The sequence below is a fragment of the Nicotiana attenuata genome, unplaced genomic scaffold (assembly GCF_001879085.1).
Source record: "Nicotiana attenuata strain UT unplaced genomic scaffold, NIATTr2, whole genome shotgun sequence".
In the NCBI taxonomy this organism is placed as follows: domain Eukaryota; kingdom Viridiplantae; phylum Streptophyta; class Magnoliopsida; order Solanales; family Solanaceae; genus Nicotiana; species Nicotiana attenuata.
Window position 1 is genome coordinate 554,798 of NW_017670384.1, and position 25,996 is coordinate 580,793.

Genomic DNA, 25,996 nt, shown 5'->3' on the forward strand with positions numbered 1-25,996 from the left:
TATAGGAAGGATGGAAGGACTCCTTCCATGTACAAAAGGTCCTACATATACAATGTAAGTTGACTCTCCCAATGAAATAGGACAAAAAACAAGTATATAAATATCCAAAGGGAACAGTCCTATGTAGCATGAGTATCAGCTATATCACCATACTCAGGTTCTGCTAATAAATGTTCCACTCCTATGGCATCCTCCTCTGATGCAAAATAATCAGAGGCCCCGCCTACGACCCAAAGAAACATACAAATTTAAACAAAATGAATAAAAAAGATTATTGATCAGAATGTGCAGCATATTCTTGAACAGCCGAATGAAGTGAAATCTATACTAGTTACCTCTCCATTTCTATAAAGGACGCTGGACATCGCACGTGTAGTGAAATTTTCAACAACTACCTAAAAGACCAATTATGAACTACCAAATGCAAGATAAGTGTCGAAATGTTGAATTTACATGAAAATACATTAACTTTCTATCGTTACCCATTTTGGTTTAGTTTACCATGAAGTATACTTAGAAGGAGTAGAACTAATCAAATGGAGATAATTTGCTTTCTCGCTCTGTTATGCATAGTAGACTAGCAGAGTTAGACTAAGATCTAAATGTCCAATTCTAGCAAATGAATTCACATGCCGAATTGCTGATTCTACATGTCACTCTCGTTGTAAACTTGTTGCATCTACATATTGGAAAATCTTTCCACATAATCAAACAAAAAAAAACTAATCTATAGCTGGAGTAGACGTGGCAGACTGTGGACATTATTAGCATGAAATATGGATGTTAAGGGTCAGCAACGTTTGTATTAGGTAATCTTGTAGAACTGAAGTTGAATTTGGCTAACCAAATATGCAGATGTTGGTTTCCTATTAACAAGACATCTATATTCAACTTGGCTTTAACAATATCATCAAAGAAAGTCATGTTGAAGATAGGAAAGCATGAAATCAGAAAAGATGCGTGAGTAGTCTGCCCTGTGTGTTGTGAATGGTAGAAGAGAATCAGAGATGGAGCATATGAGATATGGGTGTAGCTGTGTGGCTTGTAACATCAAAGAAATTAAGATTGGTACCTCATTTTCTTTTTTGCTGCTTATGAGTGGCCACAAGAACTGTCTGCAATGCATTGGATGTGGGTGGCCTGTTGTCTTCTTCTAAAGTCTGTACATGGCATGTTGGACTGGTGGCATTTCCAAGCAGATGTTGGTCTAATTACATGTTTAGAGAGAAAATCAAGTACTAGATATGGTTTCTACTACTTGAATGTATCAACTAGTTCACATAAGCACATTGATATCCTTCATGTTTCAAGTAGTACATGGCCAGAAAGGAATTTCTTAAGAAATAATTTCAGCACTCAAATGAATAAAGAAAAGAACATATTGCATGATGTCCAATAAAGCTAAAGTGCATAAAATGACAACTTGAAACAGAACAATGTCCGAAATCAACAAGAAGCACCCCAGATAACTAATCAAATATCAGAAAATTAAGATCTCATTGCCAAATAGATACTGAAACATGAACACACTATAAAGAAAGATACCAACAATTAAGATTAAAGAGATACATTTTTATCATATTCCCATAGGACAAGCGGTGGTCAAAAGCTAATCACTCCATTAAGCTTAACATTTTTTTCCATTTCTTCTCTCTTTTGGCTTCAAAAATAACATACAGAAGTTCACCTAAGGAAGTTCTGTTAAGGTTGTTTTCACTGTTTTCTAATAGTTTTTGAGATTTAGGCTTCATTTCCTGATGTGTCCCAATTATTATTAATATTCAATTCCAGAAATAAAGGAGAACGACAACAACAATGTGTCAACTGTAAAAGAAGAAGAAGAAGAAGAAGATGAAGAAAGAGAACGACATCAACAATTTGTCAACGAAGAAGAAGAAGAAGAAGAAGAAAAAGTGAAGAAGAAGAAGAAGAAAGAGAAAGAGATGCAATGTTTTGCAATAATTAAGTACACACCTTGATTAGTACTGCCAGTAGATGGACGATTGATTAGTTGAATTGCAGCTTGTTGTGCAGAGGAAGCTTCTCCGAGTGAACGACCACCGAATGCTAGCATATTAGGATCAATTCGTAAATCTGGGTTAATATGCTGAAGTTGTGCAACAACATTAAGTGTAATTTGTTGCCGCCAAGTTTCCTGTTGTTCCTCGAAGTTTTTCTGCATCCTTTGCTGCATTCTCTCTTCCATTTCCTTCAATTTTTGCTCCATTATCTCATCAGTAGTCTTTGAAGAGGGTCCAGAATTTCCAGATTTTTGTTTCAAGATAGTCTTTGTAACCCCACGACCATACAACCTTATGCGACCTGGGTGTTCAGGTCCCATGACTGTTGCAAATGGGTCAATTGATTGGTTATCATCTTCACTTTCTTGAGTTTGTATTTGCTCCATTTCAGCCTACAAATAAAATTTAAGAGAAGAAAATACAAGTAAATAAAACTGAGTTAACAATTAGGACCAAAAAGATAATCTCGACAAGCTTTAAAGTAGAAATCTTTGTACAATTGTGCGCATTGTATCTTCATATGATTCCTTCTATACTCGACCGGATTTTCTTGATCTCGTAGCCACAAACATGTCCTTACTTGATGGTTCCTCAGAAGTTTCCTTCTTTTTTTTCTAGTTACATAAAAGTCAGCATAAAATTTTTACCAAGTAAGGTTAAAAAGTTCATATTAATGAAAAATAAGAGAAAATACCGAACCTCGCGGATTGTGGCAAAACTTGTTTTGCCAGCAGTGTGTGGATTCTTTAACTTTTTTCGATTCTCAGTATTAGTTTTCGAAGTTTGCTGTAACAAGTAAGCTTTTATGTTAAACATCTAATATATTTCTGCCTTATGCATTTTGATAATCTAAAAAGTGTTGGACACGAAGACAAGACGAGGAATGAACTTCAAAAGAATTTACTCATTCTCTTTGTCAAAAATCAAGTTTACTGTGTCTATAACTTACCTGAGCTTTATCAGACTTCCAGTATTCAACAAGGTACTTAAACTCAGATTCTGAAACATATGAAGGCTTTTTTTCCATTTGAAGTTTGTCATTGGCATAGGCGTCATAGTAGTTTTTCTTCAACCAACACTTATACCTTCTCCAAGCATTTTGAATTGATTGAAAAACCCACTCTCTTCCATCATCATGAATGTCATATTTTGTCTACAGTTTGCTGTACTTGAGTTAGAGCAAAAATATGAAATATTATCAACTAACAATTGAAACAATAAAAACTTCAAACCTTGATATATGTCCACATATCCTCTTTTGTATTCAGTTTCTTCCAGTTATGTATATTCAGAGGAAAAAAGGTTGAATTTCATGCCAATGTACCGAGGAAACTTCCCAACTCTTTTATAATTTCGTCAATAGGACCAATGAGTTGGTTCAAATCACTTAGAACAACCAACTTGCGCTCACTCTGTCCATATACACTTGGCATCTGTGTCCTTCCTCTTTTTCGTTTTACAGTGGAAGAGCCTGCAATAGTTACGAACAAGAGATAATTACCAAATCACTAATGCTAATCGAATTTATGATTGAAATCTATATATTCTTGCCTTGTTTTTCTGATTGTTCAATTACTTCATGAGTGGCAGAATGTTGCGACATTTGCGGCACTTGTTCCAATACTACTTGTGCTGCAGAAGATGTAGAATGTTGCGACACTTGCTGCACTTGTTCCAATACTACTTGTGCTGCAGAAGATGTAGAACGTCGCGATACTTGCTACACTTGTTCCAGTACTGCTTGTGCAGCAAAAGCTGTAGAGTGTAGTGTCGCTTGATGCACTTGTTCTTGCCCTTTTGTTGCTACAGGAGAGCTAGAATCCAATGGTACTTGTTGTACTTGTTCTTGTACTTTTTGTGGTACATGAGAGGTAAGTGGAAATTGACGCACTGGCTTTTGCACTTGAGATCCTAACCTTGGATGCTTTGGTTGTCTATTTGAAAAATTAGGTGGAATAGCTCTTTTGGTTGTCAACAACGAAAACTTTTCTTTTGCCAACGATGAAAGTGATCCAGCTGGAAGATACTGTGAGTTTGTTTCTTTTTTGTTTTTCCTTGTAGTCACTTCTTCATTCATAGTCATCTCAAAACCGTCAAGTTAAGGAAAAAAAAAGATTAGCATAAGTATAAAAAAAAAAAAAAAACTGGCCAGAAAAAAGCACGAAACAAATTGCAAGAAACAAAATTAAGCACACAAAGAACTAGGTTAAAACTTAATATGAACTAATATCAAGTTTACGCTAGTTCAGAATTATCAAACAAGAAGGAAGATTAAAAACTTCTGAACTTTTGATCAAACAAAAAGGAAAACTGGACAAAAGAATTTGACAGAAAAACTGGACAAAAACTTCTAAACTTTTGATCTTCTGGACTGGTTGCACTTTTCTGGGCAACTGGTGCTAATCAGAAAAAAAATTCTAGCTTAACTGGTCAAGACTGCAGTTAAGTTTTTGCAATTGCTCTTTCGATGTTGCAGATTCAGATGCTCCTCTTTTTTATCTCAAAGCTGGCCAGAAGTTGTAGACTACAAAAGACAGTCAACAACAACAAAGAAATGCAGAAACTGGTGCAACAAATTGGTTCACATCTGTTAAAAAATATAACTCAAGCTGTGCGGCAACTGCAGGTTCAACTGTCCAACATTCTGCAGATCTTTTTAACTATGCAGGCCTTCAAATTTTTTCTCCAAAACTGCAGCTACTTGGGGACTAACTGGTGCAGATTTTGCTGTCACAATACTGCAGTTTTCAGCTAAATTTACTGCTCAAAACTATGCCTTCACAGTTGTAGATCTTCAATAACCAGCTGAATTCCAAAATTAAACTGCTCAAAAGAAACTGAAGCTGGAAACTAGTGCAACAATGTCAAGGTTGCAAAACTTCATTGAAAATGCAGCAATCTCACTCTCGGATGTTCAGAAAAAAAAACATAAGCTAAATTCAGTCTACGCTTACTCGACAATCTTCACTAGGTTTACAAGCTCGCAAAGAAATTTCAAAATTCAACATCAGACCAAAGCTGAACAACCTTTAAAAATAGAACTCAGCCAACTTCTCAACTGATTCTTCAAGTGCAGATATTGTTCTTAATATTGCAGATTTTCAGCTCAATTGTAACCCCAATATTATCCAAAACTGATGCAAAAACAGGTGTGAAACTAGTGCAAAAACTTGAAGTTGAACAGTCTAGATTAGTGGCTCAAATATAGCATAGTTTTGGCAGTTCATAGAGTGTAGAAGTAATGCAGATTCTATGTTGCAACATAAAACTCCGCAAAGTCACCAAAACAACTTCAGTTCAATAAAACAGTAGTGTACAACTAGTGCAAAATAAAATGCAGGCCAAATAGCAGCTTTTGCAGCAGTAATTCGGTGTTGGAACTATTCAAAATGCTGCCAGATCTTCAGCAGATAAAAGGGATGAAAGATGATATAAATTGGTGCAAAAACTGAACAAATCAACAACTACCAAATAGACCTTCAACTCACAAAATTGACATCTCCTTTATAGTTCAATGGTAGCAGCAAGCAATACAAGTTTTCAGTCCAAAATATTGATTTAAACCAAGTAGCAATGGACACTAAATTCAGCAGCGATACAAGAAAGCAGTTCAATATCTCCGAAGAGGATAATCTTCAAAACAAGTATAAGATAATAAACATGTGCCAAAGGAATTCAGGAAACAAAACCAAAACTTTTATCTTTTTTCTATTCTGAGTTTATGACTTAACAAATGAGATAATAACAATGCGTACCTTTTAATAGTTCCAAATCTGTTAACAGTGAAGTCGCAACTCTCCCCAATGATACACTAGCTTTCTTCAAATTGGTTTTTGAAAATCCTGTAAAATGGATCACAATTCAGAATTAAATTCTACAAAAAGCAAATAAAAACTAATTGCATAAAGTATAAACAAGAATAATCATAAAATATTTTGTAAAAGGGAATTTATCACTCACTCAGAAAATATTAAAACAACAATCAGTAATATATTTAAAAGTTCAGAATATCTTTGTTTTAGTCATCCGGCTCCATCCAATCCCAATCAGTATCATCAAATGCATTTTCATCTTCCTCTTCTTCTGATGTTTCTATATTTGTATCTTGTGAACATTGTGCATATGATGGAATATCTACGACATCAACAGGTACATCTTCTCTTGACCATCTAACATCAACATCAAGTAATCCACTTGAGGAACCAATATCATCGTTAGGTTCCCTCCAAAATGTGTCTTCTATGTTGGGACAATTCCCTTCCTCTAGATCATACAAATCAATAGGGACCTTTTTCCTTGCATAATAAACATCTTCCTCAATTGGATCTGCCACATAAAAAACTTGATAAACTTGAGATGCCAATACAAAAGAATCATCTGTACTGCATAATTTATTGAAGTACACCCGAGTTAACCCATAGTCATCTATTTCAGTATGATACCAATCACACCTAAATAGTACAACACTAAAACAACCCCGATAATCAATTTCAATGATATCTTGAATAGCTCCATAATAGATAACCTCTCTATCGATAGGATTTTGGTCCCTAGTACTAGCAAAACTATCAGTTGTTGCCAATAAAGTCACTCCACTATTTTGAGTCTTTCCTGAAGAATCCCGTCCTATGGTATGAAATCGGTATCCATTAATGAAGTATGCAGTATATCTTTTGGCAGCAACATTAGGCCCTTTAGCTAGCCACCGTAAATAATCGGGCACTTCAATATTTTTAACTTTTTCTTTGAACCAGTTGCTGAATTCCCGACTATGATTCCTTGCTCTTACCCATGCATTTGATCTAGTATGATTACCCATTAAATTTTTATGTTCCCTGCAATAATGAATATTTTAAATTCAATTATTAGGCCTTCATAAATGGAGCTAAAAGTATCTTATCATAAGAAAATAAATAAAGTCTAAAATATAAATAAATATTATATAATTTATCTTACTTGATAAAAATTTTCACTAGTTCATCTCCAGTATTGAACAGAGCATATCGATGTGCTTCATAAGATAACTGTGAATCCATGAGAAAAGTCTTGCCTTTTTTTTTTCTTCTTACCTCCAATTGGATGACCAATCTTAGGGAATATAGGTGATAAATTTTGAGGGCATTCATCATCCTCAGTTTGGTACCTACTGAATCTAGTTTTCACGCCATCATGTAGGTATCTCGAACAAAAAGTCAAGCACTCTTCGGCTAAAAAACCCTCTGCTATTGACGCTTCTGGACAAGATCGATTACGAACAAATGCCTTCAACTTACATAGGTTCCTCTCAATAGAATACATCCAACGAAGATGTGTCGGACCCCCAAGCTTAATTTCATTCACTAGATGAATAGGCAAATGTGGCATTATATCAAAAAATGTTGGAAGAAAAATCCTTTCAAGTTCACAAGTAATTTCAGCAATTTCAGATTACATTTTTTCAAGATCCCTTCTCATTACAACCTTACTACATATAGCTCTAAAGAAATCGCCCAACCTAATCAAGGTCAACGAAACATTCGTAAGCAATGATTTTCTAACTGCAACCTGGAGTAAGTAATGCATTATAAAATGAGCATCATGACTTTTGTACCCTGATATTTTCATCTCCTTCGCATGCACACGGTCTGATATATTCGAAGCACACCCTTTTGGCAATTTGGCATTTTTTATAACGGTGCAAAACAAGCTTTTCTCTTCTGGACTCATGGAGAAACAAGCTTGAGCCAAACTTACTGTTCCATTATCATCTTCTCTTGGTTGTAGCTCCTTTCGTATCCCCATTTCTTGCAAGTCATAGCGAGAATTTACATGATCCTTTGACTTTCCATCCATTTCTAAGAAAGTCCCAATCAAACTATCACATATGTTTTTCTCAATGTGCATCACATCAAGATTGTTCCTCAATTTGTTATGCGCCCAATATGGCAATTCAAAAAAATAGATCTCTTTTTCCACGGACTCTTGTTGTTACGAAGCCTTTTCTTTTTTCCCTTTCCAAAAATATTATTGAATTCAAGAAATTCTTCAAATACTTCTACACCCGATAAAGAAGTAGGTGCAGGTCTATGCTCCTCCTTACCATCAAATGACCTCTTATCTTTTCGGAATGGATGATCAGGAGGAAAAAATCTTCGATGGCCCAAGTAACACATCTTATGACTATGTTTGAGATATTGAGAGCATGTGTCATAATTACAAATGGGGCATGCCAATCTACCCTTTGTGCTCTATTCTGAAAGCATTGCTAATGCTGGAAAAGCACTAATTGTCCACAATAAAGCTGCGCGCATTTGAAATGTTTGGTTTGTATCAGCATCATATGTTTCTATCCCGACTTCTCATAGTTCCTTCAGTTCTGCAATTAGTGGTTATAGGTACACATCAATATCATTTCCTGGAGATGATGGACCTGGAATGATCATTGACAACATAATATATTCCGGCTTCATGCAAATCCACGGCAATAAATTATAGTTCATCAACACAACAAGCCATGTGCTATGAGAAATGTTCATGGTTCTAAATGGATTAAAATCATCGCTTGAAAGACCCAGCCTAACATTACGCGATTCTCTAGCGAAGTCCGGGTGGAAGGAATCAAAATCCTTCCAAGCTTCTCCATCAGCCAGATGCCTTAAATTCCCATCATTAGATTGTTTATTAGCATGCCATTTCATTGCAATAGCTGTTTCAGGACACATGAACATTCTTTGAAAGCCTAGGCTTTAAGGGAAAGTACCTTAAAACCTTTGCAGGGATATTAGAACTTGCATTAGTACTCTTCCATCTTGAAGTCCCACAAACATAACCAGTATCAGCCTTCGCATTGTCATTCCAAAATAGCATGCAATCATTAGGGCATGCATTTATTTTTTCATAATGAAGGCCCAAATCTCTTATCATGTTTCTAGCCTTGTTAAACTACTCTTGTAGTTGAGCAAAGGGAAATGCCTCTTTTATCAAGTCCAGCATGTCTGAAAATGCTACATTACTCCACCCATGCAAGGATTTAAGTAAGTATAGCCGAATGGTGAAACTTAGTTTAGTAAAATTTTCACACCCAGGATATAACTCTTGTTTTCCCTCATCAACCAATCTAAAAAATCTCTTTGCATCTTCCGATAGTCCCTCTTTCACTCCTTCTTCATGCCTTGACTCACCCTCTATATTTCTAAATGTATCATGAAGTAGTCCGTCAATATCGTCACGCATGTCAAAATCATCATCATCATTGCATGGATTAGGTGGATTTGCCGAGGAAAATCCTTCCCCATGGAAAACCCATTTGGTATAACCAGCAACAAACCCATTTACTACCAAGTGATCCTCCACCACATTTCTATAATGCCAATTGCGATTCATGCACTTTTTGCAAGGACATAGTATTTTATTTTCCTGGGAAGCTTGTTCAAATGCCTTATCAAGAAAATTATTTACTCCACGAATATACTCATCCGTCCATCTTAGGAGATTCATCCAACTTTTATCTCCATAATCCATTTAATTCCTATAAGATATTAGTAAATCACCAAAATTAAGATTTATGTTAAGCTAAGTTACAAAAAAAGTAAAGAGAACTAATGTTATCAAATAAACCATGACCAAGTACTATGTTAATCTAGGATTCAAGGATGGCGATTTAGTTCTCATCAACGGTTCTGTTACCGTTGCATAAATTTTTGTTGCCACAGGCCCTATTTCTAGTAGTGCTTTATCGTCAACCTCTTATTTTTAATGTTATATTCTTCAATCCACTGAATTAGCACATAGATAAGCTTAAAAACAGCAGCCACAACATAATAAAAATATTTATAACAATTTCCAGCCACAACAAACCATATATATAGCCTCAAGACAGCCCACAAAAAAGATAACGATTCCTTATGTCATGTCAATTACTATCTTGTAGATTTTCGCTCAAACAACTCAACCAACACATGATTGACCTTAAGTACAACCAAGAACATGATTTAATTATCTTAGTGAGTATATACAGCTTGAAATTCCTAGCTGGTGCAGCTCACAACAACCCTCAATCACACCACAACACTATAAGAGTTGTTTTCTCTTCTTGAATCACCTTTTGTATTCAAGTTGGTGTGTAAACACTTGTATTTTGCCTTGAAAATCTAATATATATGAAGGTGAGACTGATTCTTAGCTTAATCATAAAGAAAAACCCAAAATCTGAGGTTACTTACTTTTGAAGAACCCTACAAAACAACCACAAGATGAAGAACTACGATCTAGCAAGCACCACGGGATTTCTAGTGTTGGATTCATGTTTTTATCTTAGATTTTCACCCTAGAATCATGGAGAAACCCTTGGAGAGAATTTAGAAGAGTTTAGGAACTGTTTAAAACAACATATAATTGACTTAAATACAAGCTGAAGTTTTACACCGACTTTGTGGGTCCCATGGGAGCTGCCTGCGCAATCTCGCGGAAATGTGAATATCTCTCTACTCCAACGTCGTATCGATGAACGGTTAAATACGCTAGAAACTAGACTAGTAGATATTCAATTTTGTAGGTATATACCCGATAATTCCAAGTATATTTTGATAAAAGCTCAGCTATATTTGACCTAATTTTAAGCATATTTATGAATGTAACTTGTGTTGACCTTTGCCAACATTTGTTCCACAACTCGCTTGACTTCAAAACCTAACACACATTTACCATACGATTAATGTAACTCATAAGATAACCTCCTTATCATGTTAAGCACCATAGTCTCACCCCAAAAGTTAACATTCCCAACTTGTCGACATTCGACGAAACTTATTTTCTTCAATTTGTTTAGCTTCTATGCCTTTCAACCCTCTTGGTTCTTCAATTTGTTTAGATTCTAAGCCTTTCAACCCTCACTTTGTTATCCATGATCATAAAGATTTGTAACCTCCAAGGTAACATGATTAACTTACTTTATGTACTTTTAAAGACGATCTCATTTCCGAGCTTACATCAATTGACTTACGGCGTACTCTCAGGTACGAAAACATGGGATGTAACAAAAAAATATTGTTTGAGCAGATAATTGAAGAGCTTAAAGATAATTCAAATGAATTATAGTTATTTTATGATATAAAAGAATTATGGTTATGTTACAACATTCAAATAAGTAAATAATTTATATATGTTAAAATCTCAATTGCTTTAGAATTTTAAGTACCAAGACTTCCAACATAGTTCATTGTTTTAACTTGGAAAATAGATGTTAGGAAAAATTAAACACACTCGTAAGATGTTTTTGAAGCTTATGCCTCAAGCGTGCGAATGAACACTTGGCATGGGCCCACCGCCTTTGTAACGACACGACTGATCATTTTGAGCTCTAGCGCATCGTTCGAAGATCATTGAAAAGCTTCACTTCATGTATTATGACTTCTACGTGTGGTCAGAACTAAATTTCAGGAAGTTCGGAGATTATTTGGATGGAAATTTTTAAATTGGAAGCTTTAAGTTGGAAGATTTGACTAAGGTTTGACTTTTGAGTAAATGACCTCAGAATCGGGATTTAAAAGTTCTAGTAGGTTCTTATGATGATTTTGGACTTGGTCGTATGTTCAGGTTGAGTATCGGGTCGCCTAAGAGCATTTCAGCGCTTGTTGTGGAAAATTGACATTTGAAGGCTTTAGAATTTCCTAAGTTTGATTTGATGTGAACTTCGGTATTATCGATGTCCATTTGGGGTTCTGAGCCTTGGAATAGGTTCGTATCATGATTTGTGACTTGTACGTAAAGCTTGGCGTCATTACGGAATATTTTCATATGATTCGACGAGTTCGTCAAAGTTTGGAAGTTTGAAAGTTGAAAGAAAGATTTTTGCCGTCGATTCATGATTTTGATGTTATTTGTTGTGTTTTGAGCCTTTGGATAATTCTGTAATGAGGTATTGGGACTATGTGTAATTGGACGGGGTCCCGGGGGCCTCGGGTGTGATTTAGAGTGGTTTCAGACCAAGTTGGGATGATTTGCTATTACAGGTGTCTGGTTTTGTTCTTCATGAACGCAAAGGAATTCACGCATTCGAGGATGCTGGATTTGCTCATTGCGAATGAGACACAGTGGTCGCGAACGGGGAGGGGATGATGAGGCAACCTATGCGAACTCGACAAGGAGGTCACAAACGCGTAGAAGTAAGGGGGGGCTAGTCCTGGAGCAGGAAGCCTTCGCGAACGTTGCTCGTGGCCTACGAACGTGAAGGGCAGTGGTTAGAAGGCTTCGCAAACGCGTAGAGAAAAATTTTGAGGCACTAATTTTGGCCTTCGCAATCGCGATGGTCTTTCCGCGATCGCGATGGTCTTTCCTCGATTGCGAAGAAGAGCTGGCCTAGGCAGATTTGATTTAATACGAGATTTGGCCCATTCTCTCTCCCTTTTCACTTGGTTGGGCGTTTTTTTTGGAGCTTTTGAAGAGGAGATTTCATCATCTATTATGGGGTAAGTTACTTCCACTCGTAGTGAGTTAAATACATGAATTACATATGTACTTAACATGAAATTTTGTAGAATTGTGGGATCTAAAAGAAAACCTAGAATTTGGTATTCTTGGGTTTTGACCACGAAATTTGACATGGAATTAGGAATTAATTATATATTTGAGTTCGTGGTGCTATGGGTAAAGTTTATCTTTAAAAAAATTATGAATCCGAGCACGTGGGCCCGAGGGTTGACATTATTGATTTTTCGAGCGGAGTTAGGAATCATTATAAATTTTTAAATTGTAAGCATTGGAGTGTATTTTGATTAATTTGCATGTTGTTTTACTAGTTTTGGAACGTCTGGCTTGGAATTGAGATGTTAGAGAGGTATTGGAGCCTGTTATGGAACTTCAGAGCGAGGTAAGTCTCATGTCTAATTTTCCGAGGGGGAACTACCCCCTCGGTGTTATAATTGATATGGGCTACCAGTTATGGGTGCTATGTACGCACGAGGTGACGAGAGACCGTACGTAGCTAAAGCATGTTTATGTCCGGGTAGACTTACGACTTTATTTATAATAATTGAATTATTTGAACTTATTCTGTTGGCTTAATAAATCGAATTTATAAATTGAAATTGATTTAGAAATACATGTATATATATTAGGCCGAGCCTTATTACCTCGATTTGTTAGTAAGTTATTTGAGAAACAGTAAGGGTTACATTCACTTTATTCTCATGTACTGTATTGTAAGCACGTGTCTTGTAATGCGATAAGTTCTTTCCTTTCTTGTGGAGCGGGCCGAACGCCTCAAAAGTATAATAGATGCATTTATGGTTCATGCCGCTTGACCCTCGGCAGTGGACACATTTTTCTGGATCGGGCGGAACGACCTCGGCATAATCGTACCTTATATCGCTGGCAGTTCGTGTATTCACGAGATTGTCCTTCCACTGATGCCCAGCATTTTATATGGTATTCCGCATTTTTTTGATATTGGCACTTGATATTTTCTGAGCTGTTAAGATAGATTACAAGACTGAGAAATTTGTACTATAAATGAAATAGTTGGAAGATTATGTAACTTGCAGAGTACTCCATTGTTGTTGTGTGCTTCATATCTGCTTACGGTTTATTATATTGTTTTATTGGATCTCTAGTATGCGTCGATGTCGACCCCTCGTCACTGCTTCTCCGGGGTTAGGCTAGATACTTATTGGGTATGCGTTTATTTACGTATTCGTGCTACACTTGTGCACTAAATGTGCAGGATCTGAAAAGTTCATTAGGTGACCATCTTGGCGCGTAAGCGCAGCTGTTGAGGAGATTTTATGTGAGCTGCATTCCAGGCTATGCATTGTATTCCACCAAATCTCCATCGTACTAATTATTTTATCCTCTCTCATTCATATTCTAGACAGACGTTGTATTATTATCGTACTCCTTAGTAAATGCTCATGCACTTGTGACACCGGGTTTTGGGGCTTTCTACTGGATGTTTAGTAGGGTAGTTCGCATGATTATTATCATTTCTCCCTGTAAATTCTATTTCATACTATTTAATTAATGGAAATTATGATTTCAAATGTAATAAAAATAAGTAATTCAGTTGATCCGTCACTGTTGGCTTGCCTGATGGCGGTGTTAGGCTCCATCACGACCAATACTGGATTTTGGGTCGTGAAATCATGGTATCAAAGCTCTAGGTTCACTTGGGTCTCACGAGTCATGAGCAAGTCTAATAGAGTCTCGCGGATCGGTATGGAGACTTTTGTACTTATCTTCGAGAGGCTGCATGGTTGTTAGGAGCATTTCCCTTCTTGATTCCTCGTCGTGTGATTTGATTCAATTGAAGCTTAAGCCTTCATTTCCTTTCTACTCAATCTTATGCGACGTGGAGCACTGGTTATTAATTGTGTATCGAGGAGTTGTAATGGTACTGCAAATATGGTGAAGGATGTTTCTACGTGCATATTCGATTGGGCTATTATCGTCTCCATGTGGATGGATGTTTTGTCATTTCGGCGCAATGTTAGTGTTGCCTACGATTTTGCGGCTAGGTACGGTGTATTATGATGTTCATGAGTGGTTATCGAGCATTGTTGGTATAGATGGTAGGGTGCTTATTTGCGTGTTGCAGCAATGAATGCCTTAGAAGGAGGATTATTCGGTCCATGGTTTGGAGGTTCGACATTTAATTCCAGTGGAGGAAAGGCAATCGGACTATGGATGTTCAGTCTTTGGTTAATGGAGTAACAAGACTTGATATTTTCGAGCGTGGTGGAATTCTCATTTGTGATGTGGTGTCGTCGTCCTTGTTTGGACGCATTAGGGTTCGCCGGTGTTATGGTCTTATTTGATTTTCCTTCGGGGCAGGGTGTTGTGAAATATTGCCTGAGAAGCGGTTGTCAGAGATGGCGGTGTGTAGCGGTTTTAGGATCAAATTGGTGTTTCTAATGCTGATGGCTCGAGAAAGATGATCTGCGAGGAGGCTTAGAGTTGGTAGCAATTTATTAGTTCCGGAGCTACAGGAATGGATCTTGATTTGAGGTAGCGTTTGAGTACCGAAGGATGAGGAAGGACATGGTGGGATATGTCTCGCGGTGGTTGAATTACTAACAGGTCAGGTATGAAGAGCAGAGGTCGAGAAGTTGTTTAAATGAGGTGGATTAATAGAAGGGGGGTGGCAGAGTAGATAGATTTTGTGATAAGATAGCTACGTACGTTGAGAAAGTTTAGTGCGATTTGGGAATCGTGATGGAAGGTGATTTGGTCTACGAATTTTATTTGGGCTAGTGGCTTTTGAACTGAGGAAGATTGAGTATGGCAAAAAGGAGTTTTCTTGGAGTGAATAGGGGTGTGAAAACTTGATTACCATTTTTGGATGCAACGTCACTTCGAGTTTGGCACGTATTGTTGGATTTTTAGTTGATGTCAATGGGGAATGAACAGACTGGTACAGCTGGTGGACGAGCATGGGCTCAGGAGGGTTTACTGATTTCATAGTAGTTTTGAACCCAGTGCAGCGTCATTGGAAGATGTCGGTATGGAAATCCACAGGTGGGCTATCTCATGTGAGTAGGTCATTGGATGCGTGAGTTTGATGAAGTTCTATGAAAATTTTGTACTTGCTACCCGGTAAGAGTCCGAATATGTGATTGTGTCTGATGATTCAGGATGTTCATGAAATGTTTAACAAAATATTTTTGAGAAATTTGGCTGGTTAAAGGTGCGGGATCATGGTAATTGAGAAGGAGGAATCTTTGTAGACTCTAGATTTATTTGTTTGTAGCTTAAAGCAAAGTGGGGGAGACCACCGTCTATGATTGGATTGCGTGGTTGTTTGTTTGTGCGGTTTCTGGTTTTCCGTGCATCGATGGATAATTATAACTAAGAAAGAAAACATCAGGGGTAATTTAGGCAAGGAACTTGGTAAATGAGTGTTATATTTCGCCTTATTGGTTCATGTGCAGGATTTGGGAAGACTCGGAGTTTATGCTTCTTTTAAATGTGATGTACAAGGAAAAGAATTCGGCCAGTTTCTTCTTTGAGAGGGTGTTCCTGTGCTAGCAGAGTGTTGGAGTTTGGTTATATTCGGGACCAGGTCAAAGTGGGTGACTCTCGACAATGGTCCTAGTGGGTTCAAGAATTTAAGTGTAGTGCCTCAAGATTTCATGTCAGTGGTGTGGTTAAGGATCGAGTTTTGGCAGTAGATTATAAAGGGGACTTGGAGTGTTCTGTGTTATCATCGGGTCTGCGGTGCAATATTGGAGAAAAAGGAGAAATAGCTTTCGATTCGCGGAAGGTCATGTAGAATGGGTGTACCAGTTGGAGATGCTATTGTGCGCTTGAGGAGGGTGTGAGGTGGTTCATGGGTATTGAGACGATATGGTCTCGTGATTCCGGTCACTCGGGATGAGTGCGGATTGAGTTCCTTATGTTTTTGAATGGAACTATTATCATTCCTAAGGAAAGTCAAGAGTAAATTGGAAGAAATTAGTTCGGTTAGTAATGTTTTAACAGACATGATTGTGGCAATGATCAGCTCCTTCAGCGTGTTAAGTTATATATGTGGTTTGTGGTTGTACGTGTGGGCTCGATAGCTACCATGACCTGATTGAGTTGGGAGGTATTTGATTCAAATGATTTTGTGGTATAAATAAATTCCAGAAGAGTCATGGCAGTTTAGATCATGACTTGAGGTTTGTATTTTCTACGGTTTAGGAATTCAGTTGCGTGTTGCATTGGTTCTTCTAAGATAAGCTAAGTGAAAGGCTTCTTGCCGATGAAGTATTTATTCTACTGGTGGTTCGGGAGTTATGATGAGATTCTGGTACTCTCGCGCAGCAGCATGATAGGTGCAGTGAGCGGCATGGGAATTGGAAGTTGAGAATCAAGGTCGCAGCCCAGTGTTGTTAAGAACTTCACGAGCTCGGATTAGTAGGGAAGAATTCAGATGTTCAGAGTAACTGGCATTATCTTAGTATCGCTTGAGAATGATGTTCCGTGTAAGAAGCATTGTGCCTTGCTTTGTAAATTCTTAATTGGCATTACAGAAATAGAATGGTCGATGGCCATTGATGTTCAGATCTTTGTTACCCGGTACGGAAGGTCATGGGAGCGTATCCCATGGAGAAATTTGTATAAGTGTGACATGTTAGTCACTTGAATGTCAAATATTAAGACCAAGTATGGAGATTTTGGTACTATCACTAATGTGAGAGTTTATGCCTGAACGACACTCTATTCGATTGGTTGTGTACTATGGAAGTTTGTTGCGGAATGGACGGCTGCTCGTGTGTGTCATGAATAGGGCCTTTGTGGATCCTGAAAGGTTATTGGCCCAGTGAGGTATGATCGGGGTCGGTTTGAGGTCCGTTGGTGGGTCTAATGTGAATGTGTGCTCTACGTCTGCTCGAATATGTTCATTCGGCAGAGCATTTCTTCCCGCGGAGTCTTCGGGCATTGGATGTGTTCATTCGGCATAGCATTTCTTCGCGAGGAGTCTTTGGGCATTGGATATTATTCCCATCGTAAGTTATTCCATGTAATACTCTATTGTGACAGGTGGGTTGTGAGATGGCTTGATTACTCGCACATGTGTTGTGATCCCGTGTAGCTTGTGGTGTTATGTGAGAAAGATACCTCTCAAGATGCATGTCATTTTGTCGCGCCGTAGTTGTGCATGTATTTGTAGCGTATGGCGTTATCCGTCTCCCCAGGGATTGTATTATGCACTAAGCGTGCTTGTGGTCAATATTCAGGCCTTTCGTAAGTATAGGCATTACGACTTGATGGGTGTTTCCTTATTGATTTTTATGTGTGGATCGGGTGGCACACTGCCATGGGTATATATTGTTTTGATAGGGTGGTACACCTCCATAGGTATGTTGTGTGGATAGGGTTGTACGTCGTAACAGTGTCATAATTGGATCGGGTTGCACGCCGCAACAGTGAAATGTTAGGCACTGTTCCTTATATATTTATTTTGTTCGTCTTGCTTCTTATCCCTGAGAAAGGTTCATAGCATTTGATGGCCGTTTTAGTCGTTTCGCGGGCTGGATGGTTCTTTGCCAGAGTTCGCTCTTCCTTATGGATCATATTTGAGTTGTAGCTTGTTGGCACTTTGATGGCGCCATATGAGATTTTAGATGGTGTTTGAGGAAGCTTATTGCCCGAGCAACTTATACTGGGTAAGACGAGAATTATGGACCTGGAAGCAGTGCCATTGGAGTTATGTAGGTATGTTAAAGAGAAAATGTAGTTATTTAGTTCGGAATGAGGTAATAATCCTCGCCAGGAGAAGAGGCTCCATGAATTATTGATTCGGCAGGTGGTTATGAGTTACTATACATCTATTCCATCATGGCAGCATTGCGAGAGTTGGAACAGGGCTTATATGTGTTATGAGATGTATTGCAGGTACCGGGTTTGTGAAATTTCAGCTATTGTAGTCGGAGGATGTTATTATGGTCAAGCGACTTATGTGGTTCATGGTGTGATTTCAGCGGAGGAGCATGGTCATGTTGGGTACAGTGTTTGGTGATTGATGCAGTGCTTGTATGTCTAAATCGGGTCTCGTGAAAAATTCTGGATGTTGGAATTTGGTTCTAAGGCTTGTTAGCTAAGGTTATAGGGAAGATCTTCAGTGTGGCTCGAGTTAATGTGCTCAACTGGGTTATGGTGGCAGGGGCAGGTGCATGAGGTGTTAAACAGTGATGTTGGACAACTCCGGAGCTATTCTTGGCACGTTCGAGGACGAACATATGTTTATGCGGGGGAGAATGTAACGACCCGACTGGTCATTTTGAGCTCTAGCGCGTTGTTCGGCGGTTTGAGGCCTTGAGTAGCTCCACATCAGGTATAATAACTTGTATGTGTGGTCGGAACTGAATTTCGGGAAGTTGGAGTTGATTTGGATGGAAAATTTTAAATTTAGAAGCTTTAAGTTGATAGAGTTGACTAAGGTTTGACTTTTGAGTAAACGACCTCGGAATCAGGATATGATGGTTTCAATAGGTTCGTATGATGATTTCAGACATGGGCATATGTTCGGGTTGAGTATCAGGTCGCCCGAGAGAATTTCGGTGCTTGTTGTGGAAAATTGGCATTTGAAGGCTTTAGAATTTCCTTAGTTTGGTTTGAAGTGGACTTTGTTGTTATCGATGTCCCTTTGTGGTTCTGAGCCTTGGAATAGGTTAGTATCGTGATTTTTAACTTGTATGTAAATCTTGGTGTTATTCCGGAATATTTTGATATGATTCAGACGCGTTCGTCGAAGTTTGGAAGTTTGAAAGTTGAAAGAAAGATTTTTGCCATCGATTCATGATTTTGATGTTATTCGTAGCGTTTTGAGCTTTTGAATAAGTTTGTATGAGGTATTGGACTTGTTGATGTAATTGAACGGGGTCCGGGGGCCTCGGGTGTGATTCGGGGTGATCTCGGACCAAGTTGGGATGATTTGTCGTTGTTGGTTGCTCGTGTCTGGGTTTGTTCTTCGCGAACGCGAAGGAATTCACGCGTTCGCGAAGAAGGATTTTGGAGGCTGCTGGATTTGCTCATTGCGAACGCGACACAATGGTCGCGAACACGGAGGGGAAGATGAGGCAACCTACGGGAACGCGACAGAGAGGTCGTGAACACGTAGAAGGAAAGGTGGGAGCTGGGCCTGGAGCAGGAAGCCTTCGTGAACGCGGCTGGCGGCCTGCGAACGCGAAGGGCAGTGGTCAGAGGGCTTCGCGAACGCGACGATGAGGTCGCGAACACGTACAGGAATTTTTGGAGGCAGTGATTTTGGCCTTCGCGATCGCGAAGAAGAGCTGGACTAGGCAGATTTGATTTAATACGAGATTTGGCCCATTCTCTCTCCTTTTTCACTTGGTTGGGCAATTTTTTTTGGAGCTCTTGAAGAGGAGATTTCATCATCTATTATGGGGTAAGTTACTTCCACTCGTTGTGAGTTAAATACATGAGTTACATATGGATTTAAACATGAAGTTTTATAGAAATTGTGGGATTTGAAAGAAAACCTAGAAATTGATATTTTTGGGTTTTGACTACAAAATTGGACTGGAATTAGGAATAAAATATATATTTGAGTTCAAGGTATTATGGGTAAAGTTTATCTTCAGAAAGTTTTGAATCCGGGCACGTTGGCCCCGAAGGTTGACTTTATTGACTTTTCGAGCGGACTTAGGAATTATTATAAATTGTTAAATTATAAGCATTATAGTTTATTTTGATTAATTTGCACGTTGTTTGACTAGTTTCGGAATGTCTGGCTTAGAATTGAGGTGTGAGAGAGGCGTTAGAGCCGGTTATGCAGCTTCGGAGTGAGGTAAGTCTCGTGCTAACTTTGCGAGGGGAAAACTACCCCCTAGGTGTTATAACTGATATCTGCTACTAGTTGTGGGTGTGAGCACGTGATTTTTGCCTCGCATGAATTACTCCTACAGGATTCTTAAAATTAGAATTTTTTTTTTGTTATTTGATTTTTAGGAATTAATTGCATAATTTTCGTGTTTGTTTGCATTTTTTTGTGCATATTTAATTTATATAATTCATAAAATATACAAAAATAGTGCATTTGCATTTAGGACCCAATTTTATACTTTTAGGTTAATTATTTAACTAATGTTACAAAAATGAAAGAAAATACCAAGAATAGTTCATATTGCATTTTTACTCTTTAATTTCGAATTTTGTGGTTTTTCTTTTAAAATAGGACTTAATTAATTTTGAGGAAGTAATTAGTTAGTTTTGGATTTAAATCATGTCATTTTATTTTAATTTGTCTTTAACAAAAATCTAAAAAAAAAAAGAGAAAAGAAGAAGAAAAGAAAAGAAAATGAAAAAAAAGAAATTGTAGTTATTAATAAGAGGTCAGATTCTTTGGGCCAAACTGTTCTGAGCCCAAATGACTTGAGCACAAAATACCCTTTAAGCCGGCCCAAAACCCACTAAAAACCCGGTCTCCCTACCTAATAACCTAAACGACCCCATTTAGCTAACATTTAATCCCAGCCGTCGAGGTTTCTCGATCAAACGGCTGGGAAGCTGGGTTAGCTTGATATAAGAGTGTCCTAACGCCCCTACCCACCCCCATCTCATCTCTCTCCCCCTTTCTACATAGACACTCCGGAACTCTAGCGCCGCCACCAGTCCCCACCGCCTTAGGGTGGCGGTGCCGCCTCCAAACATCACAAAAAATACACCCCAAGAGCTCCTTCACTTCCTCTCCCCATATCCCTAACCCATGTCCTTCGAATCCCTCTGGTTCGTCTCGAATCATAAATGGAAAATTAGACCAAAAATCTAACCTTCCCCAAATCGCCCAAAACTCAAATCTCTGTATCTATAGCCTTCGCTCATGACGATTTCACGGCTAAACTCAAAGGAAAACCTTGATGTTGTCCCCCAAGTCATGAATCTGCGCTTAGTTTCCTGGGGATTTTCAAGTTCCGAATTAGCCGGTAACAAAGGCTAATTGGTTGTTCTTGTCAAAGAGCAACTAATTATCCTCAGTTTCCGTTTAATTCGAGTTAATTTTGGCCGTTGGCTTCTTCAGTGAGGTTTGCCTTTGATTCTGCCCTCAGGTATTTTTTTGTGTTTTGTTCGTGTTCCTTTTTTCTGTTCTTCTTCCCCGTTAAGTTCATAATTGATTGAGACTTCAATAGTCGTTTCAGTTAGTTTAGGTCTAAAGTTGTTTCAATCCTGTTTAGTTTAATTATAAAAAGTTTTTTGCGGATTTTTGCTTCTGTTTAAATATTTGAGCAATGCTTAATTGGCTTAGCGATTCTGTGAAGTTTGCATCAGTTCATTTTCAATTGTTGAAATTGTCCAAGTTTTCTGTTTCCTTTGAGAATTTTGTTTTGATCTGTTTGAAGCCCTCGTGTTTGGTTAGTCCTGTTTGTTACTCTTCTTGAATCTGTAGAGGGGCTATTTGTCAGGCTTGAAACTTAGAGGGGTCTCAAGGGAAGGGGCAGGGGCTGTAATACCTAGTTGGGTAGAGGTCAGTTTAGGAATTTTAGGATATGAGGGAATAAAATTCTGTTAGAATGGAAGCTTCTACAGAATAGGATAAGAGCTCAAATATGAGATATTTTTTAGAGAGGGTTAGAAGGGTAAAAAAACAACTTAGGCAGGAAGGGTAAATGGGGAATTAGCTAGTTGCATTAGGGTTGCCTTAGGCAGGTCTATATAAACTCATTTTCCATTCTGTAGAGGAGATTATCAAGAGCTAAAAAAATCCAAAAGTGGCAAAACGGCTGAGAAATAGCTAGAAGAACACTGTTCCATTAAAAAATTGGTTTATCCTTGAGGCTCTCATTTCAGAAATCATTTCTGGATAATCAGTGGTTAAAAATGACTTGATTTTGGTTGATGTTGAAGATCTTTTGGTTTAATTTTTGGTTGTCTTTTGATTACTGAACATCCTTTGAGATTTCTGCTGGTTCGAAATTGCTTCAAAAGCTGGTTTTTCCTTGTTTATTTTTGGGCTAATACCATTGCTGTGTTGTTGCTGCTTTTTCATCTGCTGAACCACATCTTTGTTTCCATTATTCTAGGGACTCGATCCTGGGTCCCAGCCTCAGTTTTGCATCCAAACGGGGCTCTCCTTTGGGTTTCATCTTGGGCCGTCAGTGGTGACAACAGCGTTCGAAGCCATTTCAATTGTTGGGTTCTTTGGGGCCCAAACTCAGAATTAGTCCTGAAGTGGATTTTCGGGTCCAATGCCTTTTAATTCAATGATCATTAACTGGGTAGCATGCCAGAATGTTTGATTAAAAAATAGGTAGAAATTCCTCGGTTCTTCTTTAATTAATTTATTAGGCTTATTTAAATTAGATTGGGAGGTGAGCTATACTAGATAAGACATAGTTTATGGCCCTCCGAGCTTTTAGCTTGAATACCCTTTAAAAATGGAATTGAGGTGCGCCGCGCCAAATAAAATCTCAAATGCGTGGCCCTCATTTAATTATTTCTTTTTTTAAAATACTTAGAACTCGAGGCATTCCATTTAGCAAATTTCCATTGCCCTCGCAAAGTTAAAACGCGTAGTTGCTTTAGGCGCGTATTTTAATAATATTACCTTCCTAAACTCGGGTGTGCATTTCATGTGACCCAACTCTAAATCTCACAACGTTGAATAAAATGTGTTTCGGATTGCGGGTGCATTTCATGTGGCACGATCCAAAGACATGTTTTAAACGACGTTAAATCTTCTTTAAAATAATCAAAAGCGGTTAATAAGTTTAAAATGGCATCATAGGTTAAAACATGTATTAAAATCAGATAATAGGCCAATTATAATAGTTTAAGCGACCGTGCTAGAACCACGGAATCCGGGAGTGCCTAACACCTTCCCTCAGGTTAATAGAATTCCTTATTCAGAATTTCTGGTTCGCAGACTTCACAAGGAAAAGTCAAAATTTTCCTCGATTTGGGATTCAAAATAAACCGGTGACTTGGGACACCAAATAAACTATCCCAAGTGGCAACTCTGATAAATAAATAATCCCATTTCGAATAATGTCACTTAAATTGGAAAAACTCCCTTATATACTACCCTTCGGGGTGTTGTGTAAAAAAGGAGGTGGGACAGCTCTGGCGACTCTGTTGGGGACCCAAACCCAGAACTTTGGTTCAGGGTTTAAGAATTCGAGCTTAGAATAGTTGTTATGATTGGCATTATTTATTATCTGATTTTCCTACATGTTTAAGCCTAATGTGCTAAATGCTTTTACCGCTTTGATATTCTGTGAACTGTATATAAACTGCTACGAAACCCTTCCTCTCTCTAAGTCTTCTAAATCATGGAGAAGGGTGCACTTCGTGTGACTTTGTCACGACCCCAATCCCGATCGTGATGGCGCCCAACACAATGCTAGGCAAGCCCGACCATTCCGACACTCACAATCCCTTTTATTAAGTTTATACCCAATTAACAAGATTTAATGACGATTAACATAAGTGTAACTCTGCAACAATAGATAATAACAGTGCGGAAACTAAGAAAAAAAATATCAACACAAATCCCACCGATCTGGTGTCACGAGTCAAGAGCCTCTACACAAGTCTGAGGAACAGCCTATACAAAAGATAGTCTAAAGTGCTGAAAGTAAAGAGGATAGAGGAAGAAATTGAGTCTGCGAACGTCGTGCAGCTACCTCGATGACTCCGGTGAAATGTGAATAGCAGCTGAAAGCTCAACTATGCCTCTGGGATACCTGTATCTGCACACATGGTGCAGGGAGTAAAGTGAGTACTCCGACTCAGTGAGTAATAGCAATAAATAACGATTGACGGGAAGAAAACTCGTAATAACACTACGCAGTTCTATATAAAACAGTAAGTACATCAAATAGCAGGTAAATGAAGAAGTCAGGTAAACATCTCTTAAACTGGTTCTCAACTCTTTTACTTCTGACAATAACCGATAGTATGATTATACGTTGCGGCGTGCAGCTCGATCCGTACTGAATACTGCTGCGGCTTGCAGCCCAATCCACATATATATATATACATATACTGTTGCGGCGTGCAGCCCGATCCAATAATAATAGTCGACTGCGCTCACTGGGGGTGTGCAGACTCCGGAGGGGCTCCTACAGCCCAAGCGCTATATCACTGCGGCGTGCAGTCCGATCCATATAGTATGCTACTGCGGCGTGCAGTCCGATCTATATAATATACTACTGCGGCGTGCAATCCGATCCATATATGTATATATACTGTTGCGGCGTGCAACCCGATCCGATATATATCAAATACCCTCACTATGGGGTCCTCGACCCCTCTCAGTCACTATAGACATGGCCTCTCGGGCACACTCAGCTAAAACAGGGTTCCCAACTCACAAGTCATTCTCATTAGGAGTTACCAATTTCTAAAGTCGGTTCATATTATGTTTATCAGTTAAGAACATGACTGAGGGTATGATTTTTAACGAGTAAAGTGAGGTCAACCAGTACAACTACCCCTAAGAGTTCTACATATCGGCACAAGGCCCCAAACATGGCAACTAGCCCAGAATACAATGATATTAAGTAAATCTCAGTCAAAAATATGGTAAAATCATCAATCGGGATGGACCAGGTCCGAATCGCCAGCAATATCAGACCCCACGTTCATCATGCAGCGTGTGTCTCATCTTAACATAGCACCACGTTGTGCGAATCCGGGGTTTCAAACCCTCAGAACATCATTTATAACCATTACTCACCTCAAGCCGGCCGAAATCCTATCTCGCTATGCCCTTGCCTCGCAAGTCAACCTCCTCGAGCGTCGAATTTGCCCAAAACCATAAGGAATACATTACAATAGGCTAAGGGTATACAACCCAATCGAAAAGACTCGAAAAATATCGAAAATCACGAAGTTGGCAAAACCCGAGCCCCGGGCTCACTTTATCGAAAAATTATAAAATTCACATCAATGGATTCCTCATCTCACCACGAGTCTATACATATCAAAACTATCCAATTCCGACACCATTTGGTCCTTCAAATCATCATTTTATATTTTGGAAGGGCTACAACTTTCGTTTTTGAACCAACTCACAATTCCTTGTAGATCAAAATATATGAGCTTCCGAAGTAGGACCAGTGGGCAGGTTCTTCACCGCGGCCGTGCCCCTTTTTGTGCGGTCCGCGCGGCGCCTATCGCGGCCGCGGCCGCTTTTGTGCGGTCCGCACAGCACTCACCGCGGGCGCACTTCTTTTTGTGCGGACCGCGTGGGTGAGTTCCGAGGCCTGCAACCCTTCTGGACCTGCTACAGCTATGATTTTTGGCCTAAAACATCCCAGAACATACCCGGAACTCACTTGAATTCCCGGGACTTCAAACCAATTGTACCAACACTTCCTAAAACCTAATTCAACCTCGTTCCAATCATCAAAGCACCTCAAGCAACATCAAATTACCCAAAACTCATCGAATTCAAGCCTAATTCTCTAAAAACATCTGAAATACACTTTCGATCAAAACCCGACCAAACCACGTCCGAATGACCTCAAACTTTGCACACATATCCTAAATCACCTAAC

At 38.7% G+C, this 25,996-nt stretch overlaps 1 protein-coding gene and 1 long non-coding RNA gene across 2 annotated transcripts; both read right to left on the reverse strand.

The window, feature by feature from the left end:
* Nucleotides 1-1,073: 1,073 nt before the first annotated feature.
* Nucleotides 1,074-2,444, reverse strand: LOC109238676. The gene is made up of 2 exons (XM_019405161.1): nt 1,975-2,444; nt 1,074-1,207 (listed from the first exon to the last, which is right to left on the reverse strand). The coding sequence occupies exons 1-2, from the start codon at nt 2,405-2,407 to the stop codon at nt 1,074-1,076; spliced, it is 567 nt and encodes a 188-aa protein (XP_019260706.1). The 5' UTR covers nt 2,408-2,444.
* A 138-nt stretch (nt 2,445-2,582) lies between these two features.
* On the reverse strand, nt 2,583-3,317 carry LOC109238678. Its single transcript, XR_002069769.1, has 3 exons — nt 3,254-3,317; nt 3,107-3,174; nt 2,583-2,635 (listed from the first exon to the last, which is right to left on the reverse strand). It is a non-coding gene; the product is annotated as an uncharacterized LOC109238678 (long non-coding RNA).
* Nucleotides 3,318-25,996: the final 22,679 nt, after the last annotated feature.